Below are 26,394 nucleotides of genomic sequence, written 5' to 3'. Positions count from 1 at the left end.
TTTAGTCTTTACGAAACGAGTTTTCTTTTATACCCGTTATTCGTAGAGCAAAAGGGTATATTGTATTCGTTCAAAAGTATGCAACAGGTAGAAGAAAGCGTTTTCGACTCTACCAGTATAAGTATCAGTCAAAACACTGTTAAAATGACGTGACGATCGCAGGTTCAACAAACAATAGTTTTGATTTCCAATTTTGTGACGAAAAGTGATTATACATTCGACTAAATAAAAACAATTTTTAAAATTTGTTTATGAAATAAAAATTTGAAAAACTTTAAGAAAAATTCTGAGTTATAAGATTTGGGATTGATTATAAATATCATTAAGCCCCGTTTAAAAGAGTAGTTAATATAGTTTAATTTAATTGGACAGAATACCATGAGGACTACGTTTGAATTATTGGAGCCAAAGTTATGGGAAGTTAGTCCGATATATCAAACCTAATAACGATATATCGCTCATCTATCGTAACGTTTATCGGATTACATGATCGATGTATCGATACCTTCTATCTTTCCCACACCGAAGTACCTGAATTGTGCAATAGCGGCCGTTATCCGGTCTTTTGGCCAGATTTATAAATAAAACTGCGAGAATGAGTGGACCACGAGTGGGCAGCATATTAGCCCTGGGTGCCACCGCCTTGGGCGCCTTCTACCTGGGTTCCCACGTGGAGCGGGAACGTCGGAACGACGGATTCACCAATAGCCTTCCCCGCCTGCCGGGATTACCCACCTTTGGAACTGTTTCGGCGGCCAGTTTGATTCCTGCCCAAGAGTCGAATGTGAGCCTGGCGGCGACTCCTTCTCGGATCGGTCAGATCATGAAGTACGGCTTCCCGGGACTGGATCATGTGCGCTCCCACTCGGACTACGTGCTGTCCTACGATCGGAGGAACCGAGTGCCCCACTGGGTGTTCGAGCACCTGACGGCGGAGTCGGTGGCCAAGAACGATGCCGTGGATCGAGCGAAATGTGATTTCAAACAGGACGAGAGCATCCACCCGTTCTTCAGGTCCCAGAACACGGACTACAGGCGTTCCGGCTACGATCGCGGGCACATGGCCGCGGCTGGCAACCACCGACTTCACCAGAAGCACTGCGACGAGACCTTCTACCTGTCCAACATGGCGCCACAGGTGGGCCAGGGATTCAACCGAGATGCGTGGAACACCCTGGAGTCGCATGTGCGCAAACTGACCAAGACCTACTCCAATGTATACGTCTGCACGGGTCCACTTTACCTGCCCCACAAGGAGGACGACGGAAAGACCTACGTCAAGTACGAGGTCATCGGTGCGAATACGGTGGCTGTTCCTACACACTTCTACAAGGTCATCGTGAGCGAATCACCGGACCACAAACTTCACATGGAATCCTATGTGATGCCCAACCAGGTGATCAGCAACGACACCCCCATCAGTGTGTTCCAGGTGCCGCCTGAGAGCGTGGAGCGATCGGCGGGATTGCTATTCTTCGACCAGATCAATCGCAAACAACTAGCCACCATTAATGGCAAGAAAGTCTAGTCAATGGCTTAGGTTGGTTTTAGTGTATTTGACCAGGGATAACCCCTTGTATAATGTAATTTTTTTCTTTTCCAAAGAACTTGTGGATTAATAAAGTAAACAATTAATACAGATGTACATAGAGATGAGGCGTTTCGCAGGTGTTGTTCGTGAAGAGATAGCAAAGCGAGGGGATGTGAATCTGAAACTGATCTAATGTGGTGTGCAAGTGGGTCGTTACATGCCGCCTTCGTTCTTGGAGCGCACGTCGTCGATCTTGAGTATCATCTTGACGAGCTGCGTGGAGAGCAGAATCTGCTGCTTCTTCGAGTGCAGCGACTCCACCACGTTGTGGCTCTTCATGTCCGAATCACCAGTCAGCATGCAGTCCACACCCAGGCTGGGCTTCTTCTCGGCCACCTGACTGGCCTTCAGCTCAGACAGGGTCTCGATGGGATGCAGGCCACTGTTCTCAGCCAGGGCCAGCGGAATGCTCTCCAGGGCCACGGAAAAGGCGCGGAAGGCGTACTGCTCCAAGGTGGACAGCTGGTCGGCCTCCTTGGCCACCGCCAGCGAGCAGCTAATCTCGGCCGCACCGCCGCCGTAGACAATACGCGAGTCCTTGACCAGCGAACGCACCACGCAGATGGCGTCGTGGATGGAGCGCTTGGCTTCGGCGATGATCATGGCGTTACCGCCACGCAGGAAAATAGTCACTGCCTTGGAGTTCTTGCACTCCTCGATGACCAGCATCTTGTCCTTGGATGTTCCGAATGCTGAAGGGAAGAGAATTAAATTAAAAATGCGCCATAACTCTACTAGATGAAAACTTACCCATTTCGCGTACGAGACCGGCAACACCCAGTTTCTCAGGTGTGAGCTCCTCGAAGCGAGGCACGATGCGCCCACCGGTGGCGATGGCGATCAGCTCGATCTCCGGACCGCCCACCCAGCGCACGGCCGGAAGCTCCTGCTGCAGCAGCAGATGGTTTGCCTCGTCGTCGAAGCCCCACTGGCAGATGGCCAAAGTGGCGCCGGCGTCCTTCACCTGCTTGACCATCTGGGTGAACTTCTCCTGCTCGTACTCACGCAGCGCCCTGTAGTCCTCCGCGGAGGTCACATCGAGCTTATGCTTGGTCTTCGGCTTCGGGGGCTCGAACGGGCAGGTGAGAATGGCCAGCTTGACGTTCCTCAGCTCCTTGGGCATCTGCGAGTGGCTGAGGGTCTTGTCCACGATGACGCCCTTCACCAGCATCGAGTCCTCCATGCGACCGCCGACCTTGGTCTCGATCTTGATGAGCTCGAAGTTCACGTCCTTCTTCTCGATGTCGGCCACATTCAGCACGGCATCCACAGCCATCTCGGCCATCTGACGATGGCACTTGTTCACGATCTTGCTGCCCAGCGTGGTCATGGCGATCTGAATCAGTGGCTCCTTGTTCTTCGGGTCCACGGGGAAGGGCTGGGCAATCGAGTCCAACTGCTTGATGGCGCACTGGGCGGCCAATTCGAAGCCATCGGCAATACGAATGGGATGGATGCCCCTGTCGATCAGTCCCTCGGCCTGCTCCAGCAGGGCACCAGCAAGGACCACAACGCCGGTGGTTCCGTCGCCGATCTCGTCGTCCTGCGACTGCGAGAGCTGCACCATCAGCTTGGCGATCTCGTGCTCAACCTCCATCAGCTTCATGATGGTGGCACCGTCGTTGGTCACAGTCACGTCTCCATCCGGGCTGACCATGATCTTGTCCAGACCCTTGGGACCCAGCGAGGTCTTCAGGGTGGAGGCGATCTGGCGGGCGGCCATAATGTGCGTCTGCAGGGAGGAAAATGGAAATATTAGTAAGAAAGTACTCAAGAAAAATAAATAAATATATATACTAAGTTCGGTTTAGTTCAATAATGTTTTAGTTGGTTGATTTTAAAATAAAGTTGAGAACAAGTCTAATTGATAGTGTTGTTGTTTTTTCGCTAAACATATAAATAAAATAAATAGTTTTTAGATTGACAAAGTTGGGATCAAACAGAGGGTAATAAACTCTACAGCTGCATCAGGAAAATAAAGTCTTTTGGGGCATTTCAATTGCTTCCATCAATATCCAAACGTTTCATGGTGCGCGTGACTCAGCCGGCAATGAAAGAAAAACATCTGGGCGACGTTTTAACCTCAAAATAGCCCAGGCGATTAAGTTTTGTTAAACTATTGAATTATTGAGGCAACTAAAAGGTAAATATATGTTTAAAGGCCCTCCTCACACTTTATATAGGAGATATTGACCAAATTAATAAGGATTAATTATTGTCAGCCCTTTGAAAAACCGGCTTTATAGAACATCTGGAATGTTCCGAAGACGATGCGGTCATTTTTGGACCCCCTTTAAGAAAATGACTTTGAAATGCGACTTTTTCCTGTGACTCTCCTCCATTTTAACTCCTCCAGGATGCGGAATCTACCCAACAGGACCGGCAAATCCTCGTTTCATTTACCTTTATGGCATCTGTTCCTGTGATGCGCTTCTGGCGCTCCTGGTCCCGCAGGATAATGAAGGGCCTGCCATATTCGTCGAACGCGAACGTTCCGGGAAAGCCGCTCATGGTTTTTTAGTTAAAAGGATGACGGACTCGCACGGGTAAAAGGCTGACGCACGTTTTTTCAAGTTGCCAAGTTCCCGAAAGAAGAAGAGTGGCTAGAGGTGGGCAGACAACAATGTGGCTGCGCTTGCCGTCGTGAGTATCGAGCTATCGATAGGCTGAGCTGCCAACTGGATTTCTAGACAGGTAGATTTTTAATATATAATATAATAATTTTTAATATATTGATTATTTATTGTCCTTTGAATTTAAATTATACCTAGAGTGTTTTTCCTAGGATGTCAAATAGGCATTCCTGGTCTTTTAAATAAAATTTAATTTATTCCAGTTATAACTGGTATATCCTGATCTACTTAGAATATTTTAAATTTGAAGTCAGACTTTCTTTATAATAATGAGAGCAATTATATTTTATTTGAGAGAGAAGTCAATAAGTCACTATGTAGATGTGTTAGCTCAGAAATAAAAAATAAAGGGACGCGATTAGAATATATTTAAATTTGTTTGTGTTCCCAAAACTTGTAATAATAAAATCTGTTAGCAATAAATTTATCGAATCATTCCCATCCCTAAAAAGCGCCATTGCAATTAGAGTGACCAAAATGTGCCACCGGTAAATCCCCCGAAAAAAGTCGCACCAGAACCTATAAAAGCAGAGACTCCCTAGTATATTTCACAGTTTTATACTAAATTTCGACGCAATCACATCTTATAGCTGGGAGGTTTGCACCCCAAAAAAAAGAGTTTCTCCACAAAAACACAATTTCGTTCGATTCGATTTCTTCTCAGTGCGTTAAGTTGCAACCATTAAGTGTGAAAATGCCATCAAAAATGAATAATAAACTGTAAGTAATGGTATCCAAGTTGGACGCCATACACGAAGAGAAAAAGTGCAAAGTCGATTTTGTAGTGCAAAGAAAGATGAAAAAAGAAGAGAAATGAAAATAGTGCGAGGGAGTCCACGACCCCTTTCCAATTGGTGGCAAGTAGGCTTGGTTGTAATGGTTTGTAGTGCAATAGTTTAAGTGTAACCTGCTAATAAATCGGGTAACGGTGTTGGTTTATTTCCCCACGTACGCGCACACGCACACCAAACCTGGTGCAGCTGTGTGGGTCAGTATGTGTTTTTTTTTTTTTGTAAAATCATCTGTGACGCACACAGAGGCAAAAACAAAAAGAGAACGGCGGAAATAAATAATGGAAATTGTGACCATGTATTTGTGCTGGCACGTTTCGTAAGTAAAGTAATCAATTGATTTCAGCCGAAAACTATGAAATTTAATTTTTTACTTTATTGGTTATTTATTTACTGTTTTGTTTTCCGTTCAAGATGGCTGCCCGCAGCGTTGCCACTCTGTTGGCTCTGCCTTAATTCTTTTTTTGATTGTTGACAGAAATAAATAATTGTACTACACGCGCTTTCTTTATATGCTTTAATAATCAATTTGCTTGCAGGCCTTGTTTATTATTAATTGGCGCAAATGACACATCGAGTTTGCGCATCTGGCAACGCCGCGTGCCCTCTTATTTACAGTTTGACCCCCTTCCTATTGGAGAACCCCCAATTATCTGTGTATGTGCGTGTTTCTCTATTCTTTGTTTACCTGTTTCGTTTCTTATTGGTATTGACATTTATCCAATTTGCTTTATGCAATCCAATTGGGGAGGTAATGCGCTGGGTGAAAACGGGACTTTTCACCGTTACTTGGCGAATTTATACAATTTCCACCATTTTGTTTAAGTTTGGAATTATACAGAAATCTGCTGACGCTACCTCTTAATTTCCATCCTGCATCTTCGGCATTCATTATGTCATATAAACAACAAGCAAAAACACACACACACAAAAGCGTAATTGCTGTAAACAAGGGAAAATTCCACTCGCCATTGCAGTTTGCTTTGTTTTTGTGTGGCAAGTGGGATAAAGAGAGATGGATATACAGTCTGCGATATTGGGTCATCGGCACTTTTCTAGCAGCTTCTTTCGTCTTCTTAAGCCCACCGCGCTCTTCTTCGCCTCTCTTTCGCTTTTATCTTATCGCTCGGAACCACATGAGATCGTACCTCTTATCGCACCTATTGTTCTGGTTTTACCATAAGTATAATAATTTCCAGTCCCCGTGTTTGCTTTATGACATCCCGCTTTGCCTTTGTCTCAAAATCCTCCTGACTGTTTGCTCAGTACACTTCTTTTTTATACGACTGTTTTCCCTGTCGAAAGATTGTACCCTGATCTCCTAATATTTGTCCAAGCAGAACGTTAAGTTTTCATGTTGATTACACAAGCGCACCAATTACGTGGCCTTATCACTATACTGTTTATCTAGTTCTAATCTGGTTGCAGGGTGAAATCTACTATCTAAATGACTTGGTTTTCTTTGTCTATTTCACTTAATTTAAGCTGCATCGCCATTACAGGGACAAATGAAAAGCCATCCCATTTAATGGCTGATTATGTATGTAGAAATCGTATATAGGACTCTTCTGCATTACTTATGTAGTATAGTCTCGCCGAAGACACGTGATCGGCACTGAAAGATTAGCCAACAATATAAAGTAGCAATTTGCGGTATCAAACACGTTTTCGTGGCGAAGAAAAATATATTCATACAGTTGAGGGCACAAAAATGGTACATTTTTCATTTTTACTATCTGACATAATACCAAATTTATTTCTAAAAAAGGGGCGATTTTATAGAGAAAATCAATGGATAATTCCAGATCGAATTCAACTATTCAAAAATTCTTCTTCTTCTTCTTCTGAAACCATACTATACGTTTATTGGTCCTATAAAGATAACTTTATTTGTATAGGCTGTAACATTTTGTACGATTTTGTAACAAACCGACTTTAAAGCAACTAAGTACAAGCTTATCTAAAATCATAAAAGTCAGTTTATTACAGAACAGTTTGCGTGCTTTTCGAGTATATACTTTGTAGTTATTGAGTTGACCTCTGCTGTAGTTATATATTTATTCATAATGCAGACGGCGCGTCACGTTGACTTTTACCCATCCTTACCTCTTCGAACCCCTTCTTATATCATGCCTATCTTTAGAGCTTTGTTTTGTGGTTGTTATGACCATTATTGATTTGCCGTTTCTTTAGTTTTGGTAAATTTGTCTGCAAAAAACGACAAACACGTGCGGCCAAAAATTAATACAGCTGTATTTTTTGGCTCGACTAAAATGGCGCACAAAAGAATTCTCTCAGACATTGTATATTAATTTTTCCGATATTTATAGATGCAGGTCTCTCCGTTTATTTTGCTTTTGCCCATTGCTAAATTGTAAATAAATGCGCTGGGCTTGCCGGCATTTTTACTTATACCTAGATAGTTATTTGCGCCTTATTTGTTTAGCGATTCACCCTCATTATTCCGTGGGACGGCAGGGGCTCCATTTAACCTTGGGCCGTGACTCGTCCCCCGCCCAATTCAGATTCATATCTGGCCGACCCGACCGACTGTACCCCGTGTGTATATCTCTCGGGTAGAACTATGGTATACGTATATCGTGGGGCCTCCTAGTCGCTGCTACTTGAACACATAAATGATGCCGCCACCGTTTGGATGTCGTCAGTCGCCAGACAATCGTCCAAAGCACAGCACCTCACAGATCACAGATCAGCGAGAATCCCCACCTGCAGAGGAGAGGAAGACCAGGCCAGATTACAGAGATAATATCCTACACCCACATCTTTTCGATGTGAATTCCAAGCGCCGTCGAAGGACCGAAAGCAACTCAACCTGTGATAGATAAAGAGCACAAACCCAGAGACAGATAGTAAACTGCAGCTGTGATAAATCCCAACCGGAGACTAAATATTTAACTTGGCAATGACGACATCGAGCGATAAGGTGGTGGCGCAGCCAGAGAGCCAGAACCTCTTGGGGTACGTCAGCAGAGCCCCTTCCTTTTTATTAATTGGGAAAGCATTTCAATTGCCTTGCACGTGCCATCAATTCGGGGAATTATTGCTGCCCCCCGCCATACCCATAAACTGCAACCATTAAGCATTTAACTAGATATGCATGCATCTGGTCACTGTTCCCATTCAGGCCTCTATTTCGCTCAATTCACATAGAGCTGCCAAGTGCGCAGTTTGTTGATTTAATTGGCTCGGCAGAAAGGAAAACAGCAGAGCAACAAAATGCCTGGCATATTTCGCACGAACTCTGCCGGCAAACAATATACAGTATACAAACATATAGTATAGGTATCCGTTTTATTTATTTGTGCCGTCCCCATTGTATGTCTGATTAACACCTAGAACGAATCGAAGAAACACAAATCCAAATGCGAATAAGTGAATAAAGAGAGCTGTCCGTCGACAGTCCAGAAACCATTTTAATAACACTGTCATGGAATTGCTCTCTTTGTATAATATTCGACGTTGCGCTATGAGACGATGAGAAACTAACCCACTAAAACCCTGTTTGTCTGGCCTAACCTGTCCGTTGTCCTCTTATTTGTTCTGTTGAGGTGCTCCTGCTCCTGATCCTCCGCGAATAGTGAAATGAAGAGAGCTATCCGTCGACAGTCAAGTTAAAACTGATTGTAATACTGTCATGGAATTGCTCTCTTTGTATAACATTCGAAAGGCGACGATGATATCGGTGTGCTTAAGCAAAACCTGTAAGCGTCCTCTGGTTATGGTGCTTAATCCTTCCCACCTTGTAGGTGATTACTCAGAAACCAAACAGAATGCGTTTTCAAATTCAAGTTTCTTTGTATTCTTGGCTCTCCTGCCTGGTAAACACTTTACAAAAAATCTGGAGATAATTCAACCCGCCCGCTAATAAAATAGTGCCCGCAACTTAGAGATTAGAAATGCGTTGTTCAGGAGGCGGTTCCTACAGGCCGCCGCGTCCTCGTCCGCCGGTGGGTCCTCCTTGCCAGGCTCCGCGTCCGCCGCTGCCGCCTGGTGCTCCTGGCGGTCCGCCACTGCCCCTTCCTCCGCCCGGCGGCCCGCCTCTTCCTCTGCCACGAGCTGTAAGGGGATTTCACAATTAGTATTTGTAGCTGGTCGATGGCTTATACAACACAAGACTGTCTTTAAAAATAAAAGTGTTTGCTAAATGCGATAATTGGATTACTCATTTTCCTGGCCTGCAAATATATTTCTTGCTTTTTATAAATTAAACCTCTTCACAAACACCTAACTGCTATTTATTTGTATAACTTAAGTTAAACATATTAGGAAGTAGAAACTAAAATCTTGGATAAATAATTATTTTGAATGAATCAAATGGAGTTTGTTACTAAAACATTGAAAATTATTAATTTTTAAATCAATATAAAAGATATTGGTTTATTTTCGCATTCCCTATGATTTTCCCTTTGAATTAACTGGCTTCATTATAATGGATACTCTTTGATGTTTGATTTTTTGATTATTTTAAATTTGTAAGACCAACGTTTTTCTATTTTTTTAAATATGGAAACATGTTCTTATCATACAAAACAAAATCCTGCAATTAATAAAGGCTATTCAGTTTTTTAAGAATTATGGGAAGAATTATTTACTGTCAGTATACAACTACATTTCCTTTTTCAATTATTATACAAGCATTTTATACTCTGACTAAGACATTAACTTTCCTAATTCTTTCATTTCTAATTTACTTTAACCTCGTGTATTTGGATAGCATTATCTATAAAATTAGGCTATTATCACAAGCAATTTGTGTTTTTACTAAGATTTTTCTGCATAATTTACCAGTAGCCAGTTTACTAGCCACTTTTGGATTAAAATCACTTTCCGTGTTCAAGAAATGGATCTCTATCTATAGAGAAAATCTTCTAAATGATAGAAATATCGCAATTTTCTTTATAAAGACAGTCTTGTGAATCGTACGTGGGCCTGATTGCCCGACTCACCCTGTGCGCGCAGAATGGCCGCCTTGCCCCTGCCCGCCGTCCCACCGAGGCCCTTGCCCGTCTGCTTCTTGAACATCGGGGCGTTCTTGAGCATGTCGGGCAGTATGAGGAAGCGGATCTTGGAGCCGCGGATGTAGACGTTCTCCAGGTTGGCGGTGCGTCCGTCGCGGTAGGTGACCGTGATCTGGGTCATCTGGCAGTTCATGTTGTCCTCCGCTTCGATGAGCTTGCCGCGGTACACCTCGCCGGTGATTGTCTCGCAAGTGATTATGTGGCCCTCGGCCTCGTGCAGCACTTTGATGGGTACTCCGATCGACATGTTGGCTGCGTTTTTATTTAGTTTTTCAGCTAGTTATTATTGATTTTCCACGGTTTTTTTCCGACGCCGCTAAATTTCTTCTGCCGTTTTTCTTTCGCGCAAACGTTTGTGTCGAGAGTCTGTGTGTGTGTGAGTGCGCCGCTTTGACAGCTGCCGGCGGCCATCTTGTGGTGAAATTGCCGCGTGAGCCCAGGGCTGCATGCGCCGCGTGACTATCGGTTTTCGTTTATCGGTCTTCCGATAAGGCGCGCGCTATCTTATCGCTTTAAAATAAACACCAGCCATTTGGTACGTCATAAAAGCGAGATAAATTAATTCTCCCCGCTCTGCTGTTGATAAGCCCTTTGTTCTGCCTTCGTGGCCATCAGTTAGCTAGCAGCTTTTGCGACGTTCACCCACCAATTGAGTTTTACTCTACCAGCATGATTTGGTAAAGTTTTTAAAATCACTTGAAGATCATTTAATGTCGCTATAGTTGGAATAGAATTTTAAACCTACTCGAAGTAATTAAAATAGATAGTTCATTGTTGTTAAAAATATTGAAAATAGTTTTCTATTCAGTAGAAAAAATTGTAACTAAATATAATTAAATAAAATTAATAAATTCACCTAACTAGGTTCTAATAAGAGAGTTTTATGGTATCGAGTGGTATTGCCAGCATTTTAAAAGTATACTAGGAAAAGGCTCTACAAAATCGAACAGGCACCACCCAGCTCAAAATGGATTTCTAACTAAACGTACAATTATTCTTTCCCACAGCGACCCAGTGTTTAGTAGTGGCTTCGTTAGAAGAGAATTTAATGACAGCGGTATTGCCGATGGCAAACTCCGCACCATCTCGACTTCGTCTTGCGCCACGACCATGTCATCGGATTCCTACCGCATCTCTCTCGGCGTAGGGCCTCTGTGGTGGTCCTGATGTCCCTGTCCACCACAGAACAGATCACGATAGGGCATCGCTCTTAACGGGTGAGTTATGCAGTATATCTTGACCGGATAACACCTTACTATAATATTATTTATTTCATATCTTTAGGCTACAGCCGTAAGTCTTCGGTCGACTCGGCTGGTGGCAGCCTGTACGAGGCCAGCTCCCGGGCGTCGTCGTTGTCGTCCTCCCAGTCGGATTGCTCCGACTTGGAGTCGCAACACGACATCCATTCGCTGTGCTCGGACGATGACTGCCAGGAAGTGCTGCGCCAGATCTTGCAGCACGACCAGCCGGTGCAGATCACCATCAAGCTGCACGTGACCGAGGACCAGTACACCAATTGGAATACGATTCTGAACCCAGTCAACAACTTGTTGTATGTCGCTCTGCCGAAGGACCTTCCGCCGGCCGGCTCCAAGCAGACCTTCATCTCGCTCTTGGAGTTCGCCGAGGATAAGCTAGAGGTGGACGGCATCGTAATGGTCATGCCTAAGGATCAGCCAGAGCGGGCTCGCCTCGTCGAGGCATTCCTGTTCATGGGCTTCGAGCCGCTGTCCAGGAAGGCACCGCAGGCACCACCGGCCGCCATCAACGACAATGAGAACCACTATTTCTTCTATAACATCGAGGAGTAGTTTGACGGCAAGGGGACGATTTTCGCCACAGAAACGATAAAGAAGAAGATTAATCAGTAACAATCCAATATCCTGTCGGTAGTTTCCGCAAATAACTTTTATTAGCTCACCTTAAATCCAATGACATGTTGACCCCAATGTGTTCAGTGAAATGCAAATCAACCTTTTTAAATCTTCGCGTTTACGTAGTCGAAAATCGTTTAGAAATTGTCTTTGAAGCGGCTTCATTTATTGGTAGACTTTAAACTTTGGCCAGCCACGTTAAGAGCCTGATCGCAAATTACTATATTAATCTATATCGAAAAAAAATTAACGAAAATGTAAAAAAAAGTATATAACTAGAAAATGTAAAAAAAAAATGTATTAATCCTAAGTTTATTCGTGAATCAATATTTTGTATTTATGTTTTCGCTTTTGTTGTAATCACAATATTTCTTTTCATGTTTTTCTATATTTTATATTAAGGCTTATATATGATGTATCGTAACCCCAATTGTTTCAAACTAGAAAATATTATATACATATATATTTTATTCACTTTTTGTATGCCTAATGCGATGAAAAAGGAAGAGTAGAAAAGTTGGAGGATAGAAAGGGAATCACATATTCATTAAAGCTATTTCACATACGCCAGCAAAACATCCATATACACACGATATCCAATATTAATAAACTTATTAATCAATAGATTCCACACCACGCAAGCAAACGGAAGCAATTCTTTTATTTATTCCACTTTGATGTATAATTTTTTGATTCCAATAATAAAACATATGACTTAACAAAATTACTGAAGTGTCGGCCTGATTATTAAAATTATTTTGGCTCTGCCATATAGAGCCAATGCGCATTATTATTGTTTTCAAATATCTCGAGTGGGACACGGCTGGGACTCATGATTAAGTTTATAGCCCAGATCGCCCTTCCCTTCCTTTATTCAGATAAGAGAAATTTCCGATACTGTATCGTTGGAGTGTTCTACTGTTTATAAACTGACCCAATCTGATTGTAATTTAAAAGATAACAATGGGTTCTCTTATGGACAGCTAAAAACTTTTAAAAGTATATAATGGTCTTATCAGTAATGAAGAGAGACCATAGAACTATGACAATGGGAGTTATTTGTCATTATCACAAATAGAAATTTTATAACCTCAGTTATTAAATTATTGGAGAGGGGAGGTGCGAGTTCAGAAATAGCTACAATTTTATTTAACATGAAATGAGCTTGCAGTAAACTAATGGGTAGATTGGTTAGTATTATATTATATGATTCATATAAATTATATTGGTAAGAGCACCTATTCCACTCAGTTATTTGAAATAGGGATCAGATTAAAAATAGGGGCGGTGTGCCTTTAGTTATTGATTAGCTTATCTCTACCAACCTCTTATTCAGAGCCTTTATAGGCTATTGGTCATTCAGTTGGGCATTGTTCTTTGTAAACTTGATCAAATTTAAAATTATTAACCAATTCTTCGGGTACTTGAAAAGCTTCAATCTTTCCCAGCTAATCTCAGCTTGGAAATCGTTCAACAGCTGTTCATGCTCACCGTCGGTACGTCTCTTCGCTTAATGGGCGATAAAACTATGGAGCACTCAAAAGCGAAAAAATATATACCCATCTATGTGATGATATAGGGGCTAGGAGCATATAAACGAAGAGATAACGATATAAACAGCGGCGGAAGAGGCTCCGAAAAACAGTCGAGTCTGGAACGTCGCTGAGTTTACACGAACGAACCGAAAACTTTTGTAAGCGCACCGAAGTCAATATCCCGGAGTTATCATGTTGAAGGCGGTGAGTGTGGTTCCAAGGGGCGGAATTTATCTTATCGGCTGTTCAGATATGATAGACAGTTGGTTTAATTCAATTTACTTTCAATCCCCTTTAATTATGTTTAACTCATTTGCCTTGATTGCCCCGGATGGCCAATGTAGATTATTGTATTCGCCACTATTTTTGTGGCCGTGGCCTTGGCCATGCAGCCCCTGGAGGATAATGAGAGGCACCACCACCTAAACCACAAACCCAGGTTGACCAAGCACCATCATAAGCTACAGGAGTTGAGTCACTCGACCGAGGAGCACACCAAACACCACTTCGTTTCCCTCGTTAAGGAGCATGGAAAATCTACTTCCCAAAGGAAGAGTAGGCAGGCCAATAAGAAGGAGCTGAGTCACAAGAAGAGCCACCATCAGAAGGAGCACCACAAGCACCAGGACAACCACTCCCGGAAAGTCCGTTCCCACTCAAAAGGCAGCAAACACCACAGCAAGAGACACGCGGGACAGCATCGCCACTAGGGAAGATATATCACCAGGATATATCCTATTTAAATCCTAACTTATGTGTATGTAAGCTGTATTAAAGTCAAGCCCACATAAATTCCAAATACAGTATGCATTTGTATTATTCAATTTAACTCCCAAAAGTATTGAAAGAACAGATTTTTTTAAAGAATATATAAGAAAATATATTGTGAACTAAAAGCCATGACCAAATAAACACGTTTTATGAATGATTTTACTCAAGAAAGATGTTACATAAAATAAAAAACTCATAATAAAACATGATATCACTTGATATATTCGAACTTAATATCTAAAACTGCCAGAAGTGGTAGATTTTTAATGGACCAACATTATTAAAACTAGAAATACTGTCAAGTTACAATAGATGTTATCCGAAAACCTGTTTATTTAAGAGTTAGCAAAGGTTGATTCCTAAAAAACCTATGCTGATCTTATAACCGATATCCACTGTACTGTCCAGCTCTTTCAGTGACCCCATTTATGGTACGAAAATTGAGCTAACGTGGATCGTTAAAGATAAGCCCAAGAGTCCAGGTCGGCGGTTCAGATGTGTAATTACGCTTGGCCAACTCGGTATTTTGCTCGGCTATGTTACGTTAGCTGCCTCAATTTCTTCGGAAGCCCCGACCAAGTCTCAAAAATCCGGTTTTAGACAATTGAAATTTGAAAATAATAAACCGCACATGCGAACGTACTCGTACATAAAGTGTTTTGTTTTTTATTGCAATAAAGCCGGTGTTAATTGTGGTCTGGGGTCAAAAACTCCAATGACGTCATCGTAAAGATTGCAAAACAGTGAAAGGGCTCATTTTTAAAAGGGGGCTTGTATAATTTCTTTGGTAAATAGTGCGATTACTTAGGATTTTGTGCTTTAGGAACGTAAGTTTGGAAAGGTAGTGGAATTTTACTTAACCCCACACAGGGTAAATTCGCGGGCGGTAGAAGCCGCCTCCGTAACTGCGATATCCGCCGTAACCTCCATATCCAGAGTAACCTCCGTATTTATAGCCACCACCATATCCGCCGTAATAAACAGGGGATGGAGCCGCATAGTATCCATAACCAAAGGAATCGGCGGTGGAAAGATCATTCTCCTCAGCAGCGTTTTTATCCTAAAAAAGGGGACTTTTTAAATCGGTTTGGATTGTAAAAACCCAAAAATATAACCTACCTCTATAGGTCCTGCAGCTATGGATCCAATAATAACCAGGCACAAAAGGATGAAAAATAACTAAACGAATTTCACAACATTTCATTATTCTAATAAATCAGAGCAAATTCGCATTGTAACCAGTACCTTTGCCATAGTATAGATCTTATTTGCGAAATTTCACGGGGAAATACTTGGGTATTATATTTTCCTCTCAAATTAGCAACTTTTCCCGGTCGTGTTTTGGCTAGAAGCGTTGTAGTCCGTAAACTGTGATCCCCAAACGGCAGACCGACAATATTTATAGTGGCCAAAACATCCCGGAGATCGATTTCGCACATGATCATTGATTGGACAAACATTCTGGAGTCTGGGGAAGTCGTTACCCGATGGGAAATGAGGTGGCCCCACATCAGGGTCAGGCTGTTGACTCGATTTGATTTTCTAATTAGGTTAATTGAAGGAAGAAAACATGTTTTTAAAGCATATTCATATAAATACTACGGCAGGTACGGTAAACATCAGTTAACAGCCATAAAAAACTTGAATAAATTAACTTTTGTATTAAAACCTTTAATAACAATTTTCTTAGCTAATGTGTACTGTATGGGAGAAATTACCAGTCATCAAAAATAATATTGACGCACTAACTTACAAAGTTTCTAATAAATTCTATTCACACATTCGCTGACAAGCTGATTCATTTGACTTAATTATAAGGATTAAAAACAAATTCAATATGTATATGTTGCGGGGGTTCCCTTTCGACAACCCATTGTTATTTAATAAAAATTTTGTATACAGTTTTGGACAACTGTAAGTAGCTTGAATTGTCAATATTATAATAGATATATATTATGAAAGCTATAGAATGGTTTCGAAAAAATATCGGTGTTCCTCTTTAAATAAAGAATATTTATAATAGTTAAAATCAAAAAGTTATGGTTTCGAGTAATCTTAAAAAATATTGGTAATGTTTTAAAAGAATCTTTTTTATTGTAGATTTTTAAATTTTATATTTCAAACGATTAATCGCTCCCCTGCGTTGTTATCTTGATATCTCATGCGGCATTCTTAAGTGCCATCCCTAGATTTTGTCCAGTATGACCGTACTTACATGAAAAAATAAATGGCTGCCGCATGAAAAAGTAAACGTTTTCGCATTGCAAACCGGAAAAATTGAGAATTGCGGCAAAAGAAACATAGTAAAAGTGAAGAATAGGTAATAAAGTTATTAATTAACGAACAAGAAAGGAATTAAAGCAAAGATTTGCTGCGGGGAGAGTGAAATAAAGGCCTTTTTGCGGCGTGGTGAAAATTGCAAAAGACCGCGACGTCGGCGGCATTCCGATTTCGATTTCTCCCTTGTTCGCCGAACAAAACGTGTCTGTGTGTCATAAAGTATACATTTTTCCACTTATTGATTAGGACAAGTGCAGCGGAACGATGTCCATTCCGCCGTACATGATACCGCAGAATGCGTGGGCGGCGCAGCTGATGGCCCAGCAGGCGTACGCGGCGGCCCATGCTCAGCAGGCCCAGCTGCACGCCCAGCAGCAGATGGCCAACCAGATCCAGCAGATTCCGCCGCCGGGAGCTCCCCTTCCGCCGCCCACTGGCCACCCCAACGGGATTCCCATCCCGTCAGGCGGCCAGGGTCCCGGACTGGGCCAGATTCCCACTCCCAAGCCGGACATCCTCACCGAGGAGAAGCTGCAAGAGAAGGCGCTCAAGTGGCAGCATCTGCAGTCCAAGCGATTCGCCGAGAAGCGCAAGTTCGGCTTCGTCGACACCCAGAAGGAGGACATGCCGCCGGAGCACATCCGGAAAATCATTCGGGATCATGGGGACATGACTTCGCGCAAATATCGCCACGACAAGCGTGTCTATCTGGGCGCCCTGAAGTACATGCCACATGCTGTGCTCAAGCTGCTGGAGAACATGCCCATGCCCTGGGAGCAGATCCGGGATGTCCAGGTGCTGTACCACATCACGGGAGCCATCACCTTTGTCAATGAGATTCCCTGGGTCGTTGAGCCCGTCTACATCGCCCAATGGGGGTAAGTTTGCTATAGTTCTTCCTCATGATCCCATCTGAAATGGTTTGCTTCCCCCTAGAACTATGTGGATCATGATGCGGCGTGAGAAGCGCGATCGTCGTCACTTCAAGCGCATGAGATTCCCGCCCTTCGACGATGAGGAGCCGCCTCTAGACTATGCCGACAACGTCCTCGATGTGGAGCCCTTGGAGGCCATTCAAATCGAGCTGGACAATGATGAAGATAATGCCGTGTACAAATGGTTTTACGATCATCGTCCTCTAGTGGATACGCAGTGAGTTTAGAACTAGGAATTAAATGTAAACTTGGTTGTTAATATGTATTACCATATTAGGTTTGTAAACGGCACCACCTACCGCAAGTGGAATCTTTCACTGCCCCAGCTAGCCACTTTGTATCGGCTGGCCAATCAACTGCTCACGGACCTGGTGGACAACAACTTCTTTTACCTATTTGACCCCAAAAGTTTCTTCACCGCCAAGGCCCTAAATATGGCCATTCCAGGTGGTCCTAAGTTTGAGCCCCTCATCAAAGATCACAATGTTGGGTAAGCTCACTGCCCGCATTCAAAGCCCGATCAAGGTGTAACCTACTTTTTACTTTTCTAGGGACGAGGATTGGAACGAGTTCAACGACATAAATAAAGTCATTATCCGGCAGCCCATTCGCACAGAATATCGCATTGCCTTTCCCTACTTGTACAACAATATGCCACACTTTGTGCATCTAAGCTGGTAAGATTCCATATTCCTCTGAAATTATTAATCTAAAATCTTATTTACGTGGTAGTATCGTTTCCATGTGAACATCCTCGCTGGAAATGCTTCATGTCGCGTTAGAAAAACGTCGCGCTCCCAGCTTACTACAAATTTTGCGATAAACGGGAGCTGCAATGATATGTTCGTGGCGATTGTTAAGAATAAATCGTGACTGCTGATAGTTGCATACATATTAATTCACTTAAACCTAAGAGGACCCAAATAACCCATGTCCTTTATCAATTTCAGGTATCACACTCCCAACGTGGTCTACATCAAGACCGAAGATCCCGATTTGCCGGCATTTTATTTTGATCCGCTCATCAATCCCATATCCCATCGCAATGCGAACTCTAAAATTCAGGAGCCACTGCCTGATGATGATGAGGATTTCACACTTCCGGACGATGTGCAGCCGTTCCTGGTGGACACTCCCCTCTATACTGACAATACTGCGAACGGAATTGCCTTGTTGTGGGCCCCTCGCCCCTTTAACATGCGCTCTGGCCGCTCCCGCCGTGCCATCGATGTGCCCTTAGTCAAGTGCTGGTACAAGGAGCATTGTCCTCCTGGCCATCCGGTCAAGGTGCGCGTTAGCTACCAAAAACTACTCAAATACTATGTGCTCAATGCGCTGAAACACCGCAAGCCAAAGCCCCAAAAGAAACGGTTAGTTATACTGGTTTGAAACAATTGAACTGTTCTAATTGCTTATTTCATCCATGCAGCTACCTCTTCCGTTCGTTCAAGGCTACAAAATTCTTCCAGACCACAACACTGGATTGGGTTGAGGCTGGATTGCAGGTTTGCCGTCAAGGATACAACATGCTTAACCTCTTGATTCACAGAAAGAACCTTAACTACTTGCATTTGGATTACAATTTCAACTTGAAGCCTGTCAAGACTCTAACCACCAAAGAGCGTAAAAAGTCACGTTTCGGAAATGGTGAGTTGATTTCAACAGCCAATCTTGCTAATAATGAATGACCCGTGTTTTTCCCCTATTAGCCTTCCATTTGTGTCGTGAGATCCTGCGTCTGACCAAGCTAATTATTGACTCGCATGTTCAGTATCGGCTGAACAATGTGGACGCCTTTCAGTTGGCCGACGGACTGCAGTACATATTCGCCCACGTTGGCCAGCTGACTGGCATGTATCGCTACAAATACAAGCTGATGAGGCAGATTCGAATGTGTAAGGATCTGAAGCATTTGATCTACTACCGCTTCAACACAGGACCCGTGGGCAAGGGACCCGGATGTGGCTTTTGGGCGCCCGGTTGGCGAGTTTGGCTGTTCTTTATGCGTGGCATCACACCGCTGTTGGAACGCTGGCTGGGCAACCTGCTGTCGCGTCAATTCGAGGGACGACACTCCAAGGGTGTGGCCAAGACGGTGACTAAACAGCGCGTCGAATCCCACTTCGATCTGGAGTTGCGTGCCTCCGTAATGCACGACATTGTGGACATGATGCCTGAGGGTATCAAGCAGAACAAGGCGCGTACCATTTTGCAGCATCTGTCGGAGGCATGGCGTTGCTGGAAGGCGAACATTCCCTGGAAAGTACCCGGCCTGCCCATTCCCATTGAGAATATGATCCTGCGTTACGTTAAGATGAAGGCCGATTGGTGGACGAACACGGCCCACTACAATCGAGAGCGTATCCGACGTGGAGCCACTGTGGACAAGACCGTGTGCAAGAAGAATCTGGGCCGATTGACTCGTCTTTACTTGAAGGCGGAGCAGGAGAGGCAGCACAATTACCTAAAGGATGGTCCGTACATATCACCGGAGGAGGCAGTGGCAATCTACACCACCACCGTGCATTGGCTGGAGTCGCGTCGCTTTGCGCCCATACCCTTCCCTCCGCTCTCGTACAAGCACGACACGAAGCTCTTGATTCTGGCCCTCGAGCGGTTGAAGGAGGCGTACAGCGTCAAGTCTAGGTTAAATCAAAGTCAGCGCGAGGAGCTGGGTCTTATCGAACAGGCCTACGACAATCCTCACGAGGCCTTGTCCCGCATCAAACGTCATTTGCTTACGCAGCGAGCTTTCAAAGAGGTTGGTTACTTAGAACCCGTGTTTGTTGAATCTCATGTAACAAGTTTTCTTTAAATTTTAGGTGGGCATTGAGTTCATGGACTTGTACAGTCATCTGATACCAGTGTATGAGGTGGAACCCCTGGAGAAGATTACAGATGCATATCTGGATCAGTATCTGTGGTACGAGGCAGACAAGCGACGACTGTTCCCGCCATGGATCAAACCGAGCGACACAGAACCTCCGCCATTGCTGGCCTACAAGTGGTGTCAAGGTAGGGATCTGTATATGATTTAAAGAAATAAATAACTTTTCATCTCTGGACATTTTGGGTGTGTGATTTGTAGCAAAGTGATATGTATTTGATCATCCCCTTGTTGCAAACCTCACGCCAAAGATGACTCCGTAGAACAACACCAATTGAAAATCAAAGTGACGATATACTGATCTTATATACTATCCCCCCTTTAATATAGTCACATCTTATTATTTTTTATAACAGGCATCAACAACCTGCAGGATGTTTGGGATGTGGGTGAGGGCGAATGCAATGTGCTGCTAGAGTCCCGATTCGAAAAGCTCTACGAGAAGATTGACTTGACGCTACTTAATCGTTTGCTCCGCCTTATCGTCGATCACAATATCGCTGATTACATGACCGCCAAGAACAACGTGGTTATCAACTACAAGGACATGAACCACACCAACAGTTACGGCATCATTCGCGGTCTGCAGTTCTCATCGTTCATTACACAGTACTATGGCCTGGTTTTGGATCTTTTGGTTCTGGGTCTCCACCGATCCAGCGAGATGGCTGGTCCGCCACAAATGCCCAACGATTTCCTGACGTTCCAGGACGCAGTCACAGAAACGGCTCATCCGATTCGACTGTATTGTCGCTACGTCGATCGCATTCACCTGTTCTTCAGGTTCTCGGCGGAGGAGGCGCGAGATCTCATCCAACGCTACCTTACCGAGCATCCGGATCCTAACAACGAAAATATTGTGGGCTACAACAACAAGAAGTGCTGGCCACGCGATGCTCGCATGCGTTTGATGAAGCACGATGTCAATCTGTAGGTTTTCCTTTTGATAAAAATTCAAGTTTTTAAGTGTAACGAATATTTTCTATTATTTTTTAGCGGTCGCGCTGTCTTCTGGGACATTAAAAACCGTCTACCTCGCTCCGTTACCACTATTGGTTGGGAGAGCACCTTCGTCTCGGTGTACTCCAAAGACAATCCCAATCTGCTGTTCAACATGAGTGGATTTGAGTGTCGCATTTTGCCAAAGGTTCCTTAAGCCAAAACTTAATTGTAAGATCAGTTTATAATTTTACGTTTTTCCTTACAGTGCCGCACCCAGAATGAAGAGTTTACCCATCGTGATGGCGTTTGGAACTTACAGAACGAAATTACAAAGGAGCGCACTGCTCAGTGCTTCCTGCGGGTGGACGATGAGTCGCTGGGGCGCTTCCACAATCGTGTGCGACAGATTCTGATGGCTTCCGGCTCCACTACCTTCACAAAGGTGCGCTAGAACCTATAACATATTCTTAAGAACATAATTAAACCATTTTTCCTTTCCAGATTGTGAATAAATGGAATACGGCGCTCATAGGTCTGATGACTTACTTCCGCGAGGCTGTGGTCAATACCCAGGAACTGCTGGACTTACTGGTCAAGTGCGAGAATAAAATCCAGACTCGTATCAAGATTGGCCTCAACTCCAAAATGCCTTCCCGTTTCCCGCCCGTTGTGTTCTACACTCCCAAGGAACTGGGTGGTCTGGGAATGTTGAGCATGGGTCACGTCTTGATCCCGCAATCCGATCTGCGTTGGTCGAAGCAAACTGATGTGGGCATAACCCATTTCCGCTCCGGTTGGTTTTAAGCAGCATATGTTTATTGTATGTGTTTATAATGAATACTTTTGGTTACTTATAGGTATGTCCCACGATGAGGATCAGCTTATTCCCAATTTATATCGGTACATTCAGCCGTGGGAGAGTGAGTTCATCGACTCGCAGCGTGTGTGGGCCGAGTATGCATTGAAACGTCAGGAGGCGAATGCCCAGAACCGTAGGCTCACTCTGGAAGATCTGGAAGACAGCTGGGATCGTGGTATTCCACGTATCAACACACTCTTCCAAAAGGATCGTCACACTCTAGCCTACGATAAGGGCTGGCGCATCCGAACTGAGTTCAAGCAGTACCAGGTTCTCAAGCAGAATCCCTTCTGGTGGACTCACCAGCGTCACGACGGCAAGCTGTGGAACTTGAACAACTACCGAACGGACATGATCCAGGCCCTTGGCGGCGTGGAGGGCATTCTGGAGCACACATTGTTCAAGGGCACCTACTTCCCCACTTGGGAAGGTCTTTTCTGGGAGAAGGCCTCCGGCTTTGAGGAGTCGATGAAGTACAAGAAGCTGACCAATGCTCAGCGATCCGGTCTTAACCAGATTCCGAATCGTCGCTTCACACTGTGGTGGTCGCCGACCATCAATCGAGCGAACGTGTACGTCGGTTTCCAGGTGCAGCTCGATCTGACGGGTATCTTCATGCACGGAAAGATTCCCACGCTGAAGATCTCGCTGATTCAGATCTTCCGAGCCCATTTGTGGCAGAAGATCCACGAGTCGATTGTGATGGATCTGTGTCAGGTGTTCGATCAGGAACTGGATGCTTTGGAAATCGAAACAGTTCAAAAGGAGACAATCCATCCGCGTAAGTCCTACAAGATGAACTCTTCTTGTGCGGACATCCTGCTCTTCCCCGCCTACAAATGGAATGTGTCGCGGCCCTCACTGCTGGCCGATACCAAGGACACCATGGACAACACCACCACGCAGAAGTACTGGCTGGATATCCAGTTGCGTTGGGGCGACTACGATTCGCACGATGTGGAGCGATATGCGAGGGCCAAGTTCCTTGACTATACCACGGACAACATGTCCATCTATCCGTCGCCCACGGGCGTATTGATAGCCATCGATTTGGCCTACAATCTGCACTCTGCCTACGGCAACTGGTTCCCGGGCTGCAAGACCCTCATCCAGCAGGCCATGGCCAAAATCATGAAGGCGAATCCCGCGCTCTATGTGCTGCGTGAGCGCATCCGCAAGGCCCTGCAGTTGTACTCTTCGGAGCCAACAGAACCGTACCTCAGCTCGCAGAATTACGGAGAGCTGTTCTCAAACCAGATCATTTGGTTTGTGGACGACACCAATGTGTACCGAGTCACAATCCATAAAACATTCGAGGGAAATCTAACAACGAAGCCAATTAACGGAGCAATCTTTATCTTCAATCCGCGAACGGGTCAGCTCTTCCTGAAGATTATTCACACTTCTGTGTGGGCAGGTCAGAAGCGTTTGGGCCAGCTGGCTAAGTGGAAGACTGCTGAGGAAGTGGCCGCTCTAATTCGATCGTTGCCTGTGGAGGAGCAGCCCAAACAAATCATTGTGACGCGTAAGGGCATGTTGGATCCATTGGAGGTGCACTTGCTCGACTTCCCCAACATTGTGATCAAGGGCTCTGAGCTGCAACTGCCCTTCCAGGCTTGCCTTAAAGTGGAGAAGTTTGGTGACCTGATTCTCAAGGCTACCGAGCCTCAGATGGTGCTCTTCAATCTGTACGACGATTGGTTGAAGACTATTTCGTCGTACACGGCCTTCAGTCGACTTATTCTTATTCTGCGTGCTCTCCACGTCAATACGGAAAGGACAAAGATTATCCTGAAACCAGATAAGACCACCATCACTGAGGCACATCATATTTGGCCCACTCTGACGGACGAAGAATGGATCAAGGTGGAGGTTCAGCTGAAGGACCTTATTCTCGCCGATTACGGCAAGAAGAACAACGTGAATGTGGCCTCGCTGACGCAGTCCGAGATTCGTGACATCATTCTTGGTATGGAGATCAGCGCTCCGTCGGCGCAGCGCCAACAGATCGCCGAGATCGAGAAGCAGACCAAGGAGCAGAACCAACTGACGGCCACCACAACGCGTACCACAAACAAGCACGGTGATGAGATTATCACCTCTACCACATCCAATTACGAGACGCAGACGTTTAGTTCGAAGACAGAGTGGCGAGTCAGAGCGATTTCCGCCACCAATCTGCACCTGCGAACGAATCACATTTATGTGAGCTCTGACGACATCAAAGAAACTGGCTACACCTACATCCTGCCCAAGAACATACTCAAAAAGTTTGTTACTATCTCGGATTTGCGGGCTCAGATTGCGGGCTACTTGTATGGCGTGAGTCCACCGGACAACCCACAAGTGAAGGAGATCCGCTGCATCGTAATGCCGCCGCAGTGGGGCACGCACCAGACGATCAACCTGCCCAACACACTACCCACGCACCAGTATCTCAAAGACATGGAACCTCTGGGCTGGATCCACACGCAGCCCAATGAGTTGCCGCAATTGTCGCCGCAGGACATCACGACGCACGCGAAGATCATGCAGGAGAACTCGAACTGGGATGGCGAGAAGACGATCGTGATCACGTGCTCCTTCACGCCCGGATCCTGCTCGCTTACGGCCTACAAACTGACGCCTTCCGGCTTCGAGTGGGGCTCCAAGAACACGGACAAGGGCAACAATCCCAAGGGCTATCTGCCGTCGCACTATGAACGCGTTCAGATGCTGCTGTCAAACAAGTTCCTCGGCTTCTTCATGGTGCCGGCGCAGAGCAGCTGGAACTACAACTTCATGGGCGTGCGCCACGATCCTAACATGAAGTACGAACTGCAGCTGGCCAACCCGAAGGAGTTCTACCACGAGCTTCACCGCACCTCGCACTTCCTGCTCTTCTCGAATCTCGAGGACGGCGGCGATGGCGCCGGCGCGGATCGGGAGGATGTGTACGCGTAGGAGGCGCGGGTCTGGAGTCTTAGGTTTTCGTTTTAGTGCATACAAACAATTTTATAAGCGTGTTTTCAAAATGCTAGCGTCTAGGTACATTTTGTAATAAAAAACCATTCTTTTCCCAACAAGTCACATCGTTGCCATGGAATTCATTACTCCGTCGACGATAATACGCTCAAAGTTCATAACATTCGTTAACGGTAAGTGTTCTGTATGTATGACTAATATTAATGCTAAATTTTTTGTTTGGTTCGGTTTTGGTTTCTGTTCCGGTTTCTAGGTACGTTTACGTTCGATTGATTGCTGACCCGCATTCAGGAGCATTTCCACAGCACTATGGCCAGGTTGCCAGCAAAGAACAGGTAGAGAATGTTCTCCGTTTCGTAGGATACCTCAAAGCCGAATCCCTCGCCCACAACCACATGCCAATAGATGCCGAACTTCTTGTCCATGTTTTCCTTGATGATTTTGGCAGCGTGCTGGTAATGGATATAAAGTAAAAGGTTAGGATGATTCAAAAATGTATTTGGTTATTTGAATTCGAAGGTTATCTATTGAACAAATAGTTAATTTGATTACAAGTATATTTTAACGATTAAATAAAGATTTTAACAAAACTTAAATAGTGTGTTCAAAAAAAGAGGCCTCTTAAAAATTAAAAAGCTTAAGAAGGAAAAGTTACTTTATAAAGTAAAGTAAAATAGTTTTAGTACATTTTTATGATTTTATAAATATTTTGTAAATTAAAACTTAAATAATTTCTGATTAAGATAGAAGAAATCACGCTGTAACATGAGTTATTAAAATTTTCTCAAAAGGCAACGGAAAGATAATCCTCTTATGTGGTTTCTGCCTATAGATGCTACAGATAAAACACTTACCTCATAGTTTGATGAGTATTTCTCGCAGGCGGTGATGGACAGTTCAATGGCCTCAATCCTCATCTCTTCGGTCATGTCCGAGTGCTTAAAGCGGGTGCAATCAGTGGGGATTAATTCCCGGATGGATATCTATGCTTACCAACCTTCACCAGCGGGTAAACGTGCACGATTTTCTTCTCGCCCTCCTTCCCGGCTTCCTCGTCCGCCATGTCTGCGATTCACCAACGACTGAAGGAAGGAATCGGAAAATAACTATCACGGAGCCAGGCTAATGTAATAAAAATCGAGTTAAATTCCTATTTACGTGTGACACACAAGTCAAGGTAAAGGAGGCGCCGTAGCTATAGATGTGTATATACTATATGAATGGCAGGTGAATGCTTATGAATTCTCCGTTTTTGCGCTATTGTCACGGCAGGATGGCTGCTATGGCAAT

At 44.4% G+C, this 26,394-nt stretch overlaps 8 protein-coding genes and 1 non-coding gene across 10 annotated transcripts; 5 read left to right on the top strand and 4 right to left on the bottom strand.

The window, feature by feature from the left end:
* The first annotated feature begins 508 nt into the window (after positions 1-508).
* LOC119550733 (endonuclease G, mitochondrial) lies at positions 509-1,645 on the top strand. Its single transcript, XM_037859646.1, has one exon. The coding sequence runs from the start codon at positions 596-598 to the stop codon at positions 1,526-1,528; it is 933 nt and encodes a 310-aa protein (XP_037715574.1). The 5' UTR covers positions 509-595; the 3' UTR covers positions 1,529-1,645.
* LOC119550732 (T-complex protein 1 subunit epsilon) lies at positions 1,537-4,197 on the bottom strand. Its single transcript, XM_037859645.1, has 3 exons — positions 3,995-4,197; positions 2,342-3,323; positions 1,537-2,283 (listed from the first exon to the last, which is right to left on the bottom strand). The coding sequence occupies exons 1-3, from the start codon at positions 4,100-4,102 to the stop codon at positions 1,745-1,747; spliced, it is 1,629 nt and encodes a 542-aa protein (XP_037715573.1). The 5' UTR covers positions 4,103-4,197; the 3' UTR covers positions 1,537-1,744.
* Positions 4,198-7,683: 3,486 nt separating this feature from the next.
* LOC119549255 (ornithine decarboxylase antizyme) lies at positions 7,684-12,655 on the top strand. Its single transcript, XM_037857161.1, is given in 4 exon segments — positions 7,684-7,994; positions 11,062-11,218; positions 11,220-11,271; positions 11,339-12,655. Coding segments are annotated over 4 exon segments (795 nt in total). The 5' UTR covers positions 7,684-7,938; the 3' UTR covers positions 11,869-12,655.
* On the bottom strand, positions 8,812-10,437 carry LOC119549256 (small nuclear ribonucleoprotein Sm D3). Its single transcript, XM_037857162.1, has 2 exons — positions 9,983-10,437; positions 8,812-9,092 (listed from the first exon to the last, which is right to left on the bottom strand). Exons 1-2 carry the CDS (start codon positions 10,299-10,301, stop codon positions 8,956-8,958), a joined length of 456 nt encoding a protein of 151 aa, XP_037713090.1. The 5' UTR covers positions 10,302-10,437; the 3' UTR covers positions 8,812-8,955.
* An 874-nt stretch (positions 12,656-13,529) lies between the features above and the next one.
* On the top strand, positions 13,530-14,446 carry LOC119550518 (histidine-rich glycoprotein). Its single transcript, XM_037859227.1, has 2 exons — positions 13,530-13,670; positions 13,811-14,446. Exons 1-2 carry the CDS (start codon positions 13,659-13,661, stop codon positions 14,174-14,176), a joined length of 378 nt encoding a protein of 125 aa, XP_037715155.1. The 5' UTR covers positions 13,530-13,658; the 3' UTR covers positions 14,177-14,446.
* Positions 14,447-14,877: 431 nt separating this feature from the next.
* LOC119550739 (neuropeptide-like protein 31) lies at positions 14,878-15,609 on the bottom strand. Its single transcript, XM_037859655.1, has 3 exons — positions 15,483-15,609; positions 15,357-15,416; positions 14,878-15,297 (listed from the first exon to the last, which is right to left on the bottom strand). The coding sequence occupies exons 1-3, from the start codon at positions 15,489-15,491 to the stop codon at positions 15,094-15,096; spliced, it is 273 nt and encodes a 90-aa protein (XP_037715583.1). The 5' UTR covers positions 15,492-15,609; the 3' UTR covers positions 14,878-15,093.
* An 808-nt stretch (positions 15,610-16,417) lies between these two features.
* LOC119549069 (pre-mRNA-processing-splicing factor 8) lies at positions 16,418-25,205 on the top strand. The gene is made up of 14 exons (XM_037856775.1): positions 16,418-16,557; positions 16,764-17,395; positions 17,454-17,669; positions 17,730-17,942; positions 18,004-18,129; positions 18,403-18,822; positions 18,882-19,099; positions 19,162-20,213; positions 20,275-20,467; positions 20,696-21,269; positions 21,336-21,486; positions 21,547-21,723; positions 21,783-22,074; positions 22,139-25,205. Exons 2-14 carry the CDS (start codon positions 16,782-16,784, stop codon positions 25,081-25,083), a joined length of 7,191 nt encoding a protein of 2,396 aa, XP_037712703.1. The 5' UTR covers positions 16,418-16,557; positions 16,764-16,781; the 3' UTR covers positions 25,084-25,205.
* On the top strand, positions 18,173-18,347 carry LOC119552352. Its single transcript, XR_005219684.1, has one exon.
* Positions 25,206-25,271: 66 nt separating the features above from the next.
* Positions 25,272-26,281, bottom strand: LOC119549070 (dynein light chain 4, axonemal). Of its 2 annotated transcripts, none has more exons than XM_037856776.1 (3): positions 26,102-26,281; positions 25,959-26,042; positions 25,272-25,556 (listed from the first exon to the last, which is right to left on the bottom strand). In XM_037856776.1, the coding sequence occupies exons 1-3, from the start codon at positions 26,165-26,167 to the stop codon at positions 25,392-25,394; spliced, it is 315 nt and encodes a 104-aa protein (XP_037712704.1). In that variant the 5' UTR covers positions 26,168-26,281; the 3' UTR covers positions 25,272-25,391. The 2 variants fall into 2 exon arrangements, with proteins under 2 accessions (XP_037712704.1, XP_037712705.1); XM_037856777.1 differs by having other exon boundaries at positions 26,098-26,242.
* Between the last annotated feature and the right edge of the window lie 113 nt (positions 26,282-26,394).

Source organism: Drosophila subpulchrella, chromosome 2R (genome assembly GCF_014743375.2).
Source record: "Drosophila subpulchrella strain 33 F10 #4 breed RU33 chromosome 2R, RU_Dsub_v1.1 Primary Assembly, whole genome shotgun sequence".
Lineage (NCBI taxonomy): Eukaryota > Metazoa > Arthropoda > Insecta > Diptera > Drosophilidae > Drosophila > Drosophila subpulchrella.
The sequence above is the reverse complement of the archived record's forward strand: the minus strand, read 5'-3'. Positions and strand labels throughout refer to the sequence as shown.

What these genes read in the sequence shown, in the direction of transcription:
- LOC119549069 (XM_037856775.1), top strand. Translation starts at nt 16,782, where the DNA reads ATGTCCATTCCGCCGTACATGATACCGCAGAATGCGTGGGCGGCGCAG. An exon ending in GTCTACATCGCCCAATGGGG is followed by an intron (nt 17,396 to 17,453) that starts GTAAGTTTGCTA and finishes GCTTCCCCCTAG; the next exon opens with AACTATGTGGATCATGATGC. An exon ending in CGTCCTCTAGTGGATACGCA is followed by an intron (nt 17,670 to 17,729) that starts GTGAGTTTAGAA and finishes TTACCATATTAG; the next exon opens with GTTTGTAAACGGCACCACCT.
- LOC119549256 (XM_037857162.1), bottom strand. Translation starts at nt 10,301, where the DNA reads ATGTCGATCGGAGTACCCATCAAAGTGCTGCACGAGGCCGAGGGCCAC. An exon ending in GGCCATTCTGCGCGCACAGG is followed by an intron (nt 9,093 to 9,982) that starts GTGAGTCGGGCA and finishes ATCCCCTTACAG; the next exon opens with CTCGTGGCAGAGGAAGAGGC.
- LOC119550739 (XM_037859655.1), bottom strand. An exon ending in TAGCTGCAGGACCTATAGAG is followed by an intron (nt 15,298 to 15,356) that starts GTAGGTTATATT and finishes CCCCTTTTTTAG; the next exon opens with GATAAAAACGCTGCTGAGGA.
- LOC119549070 (XM_037856776.1), bottom strand. Translation starts at nt 26,167, where the DNA reads ATGGCGGACGAGGAAGCCGGGAAGGAGGGCGAGAAGAAAATCGTGCAC. An exon ending in ACGTTTACCCGCTGGTGAAG is followed by an intron (nt 26,043 to 26,101) that starts GTTGGTAAGCAT and finishes ACCCGCTTTAAG; the next exon opens with CACTCGGACATGACCGAAGA. An exon ending in AATACTCATCAAACTATGAG is followed by an intron (nt 25,557 to 25,958) that starts GTAAGTGTTTTA and finishes ATCCATTACCAG; the next exon opens with CACGCTGCCAAAATCATCAA.
- LOC119550732 (XM_037859645.1), bottom strand. Translation starts at nt 4,102, where the DNA reads ATGAGCGGCTTTCCCGGAACGTTCGCGTTCGACGAATATGGCAGGCCC. An exon ending in CAGGAACAGATGCCATAAAG is followed by an intron (nt 3,324 to 3,994) that starts GTAAATGAAACG and finishes TCCTCCCTGCAG; the next exon opens with ACGCACATTATGGCCGCCCG. An exon ending in CGGTCTCGTACGCGAAATGG is followed by an intron (nt 2,284 to 2,341) that starts GTAAGTTTTCAT and finishes TCTTCCCTTCAG; the next exon opens with CATTCGGAACATCCAAGGAC.
- LOC119550733 (XM_037859646.1), top strand. Translation starts at nt 596, where the DNA reads ATGAGTGGACCACGAGTGGGCAGCATATTAGCCCTGGGTGCCACCGCC.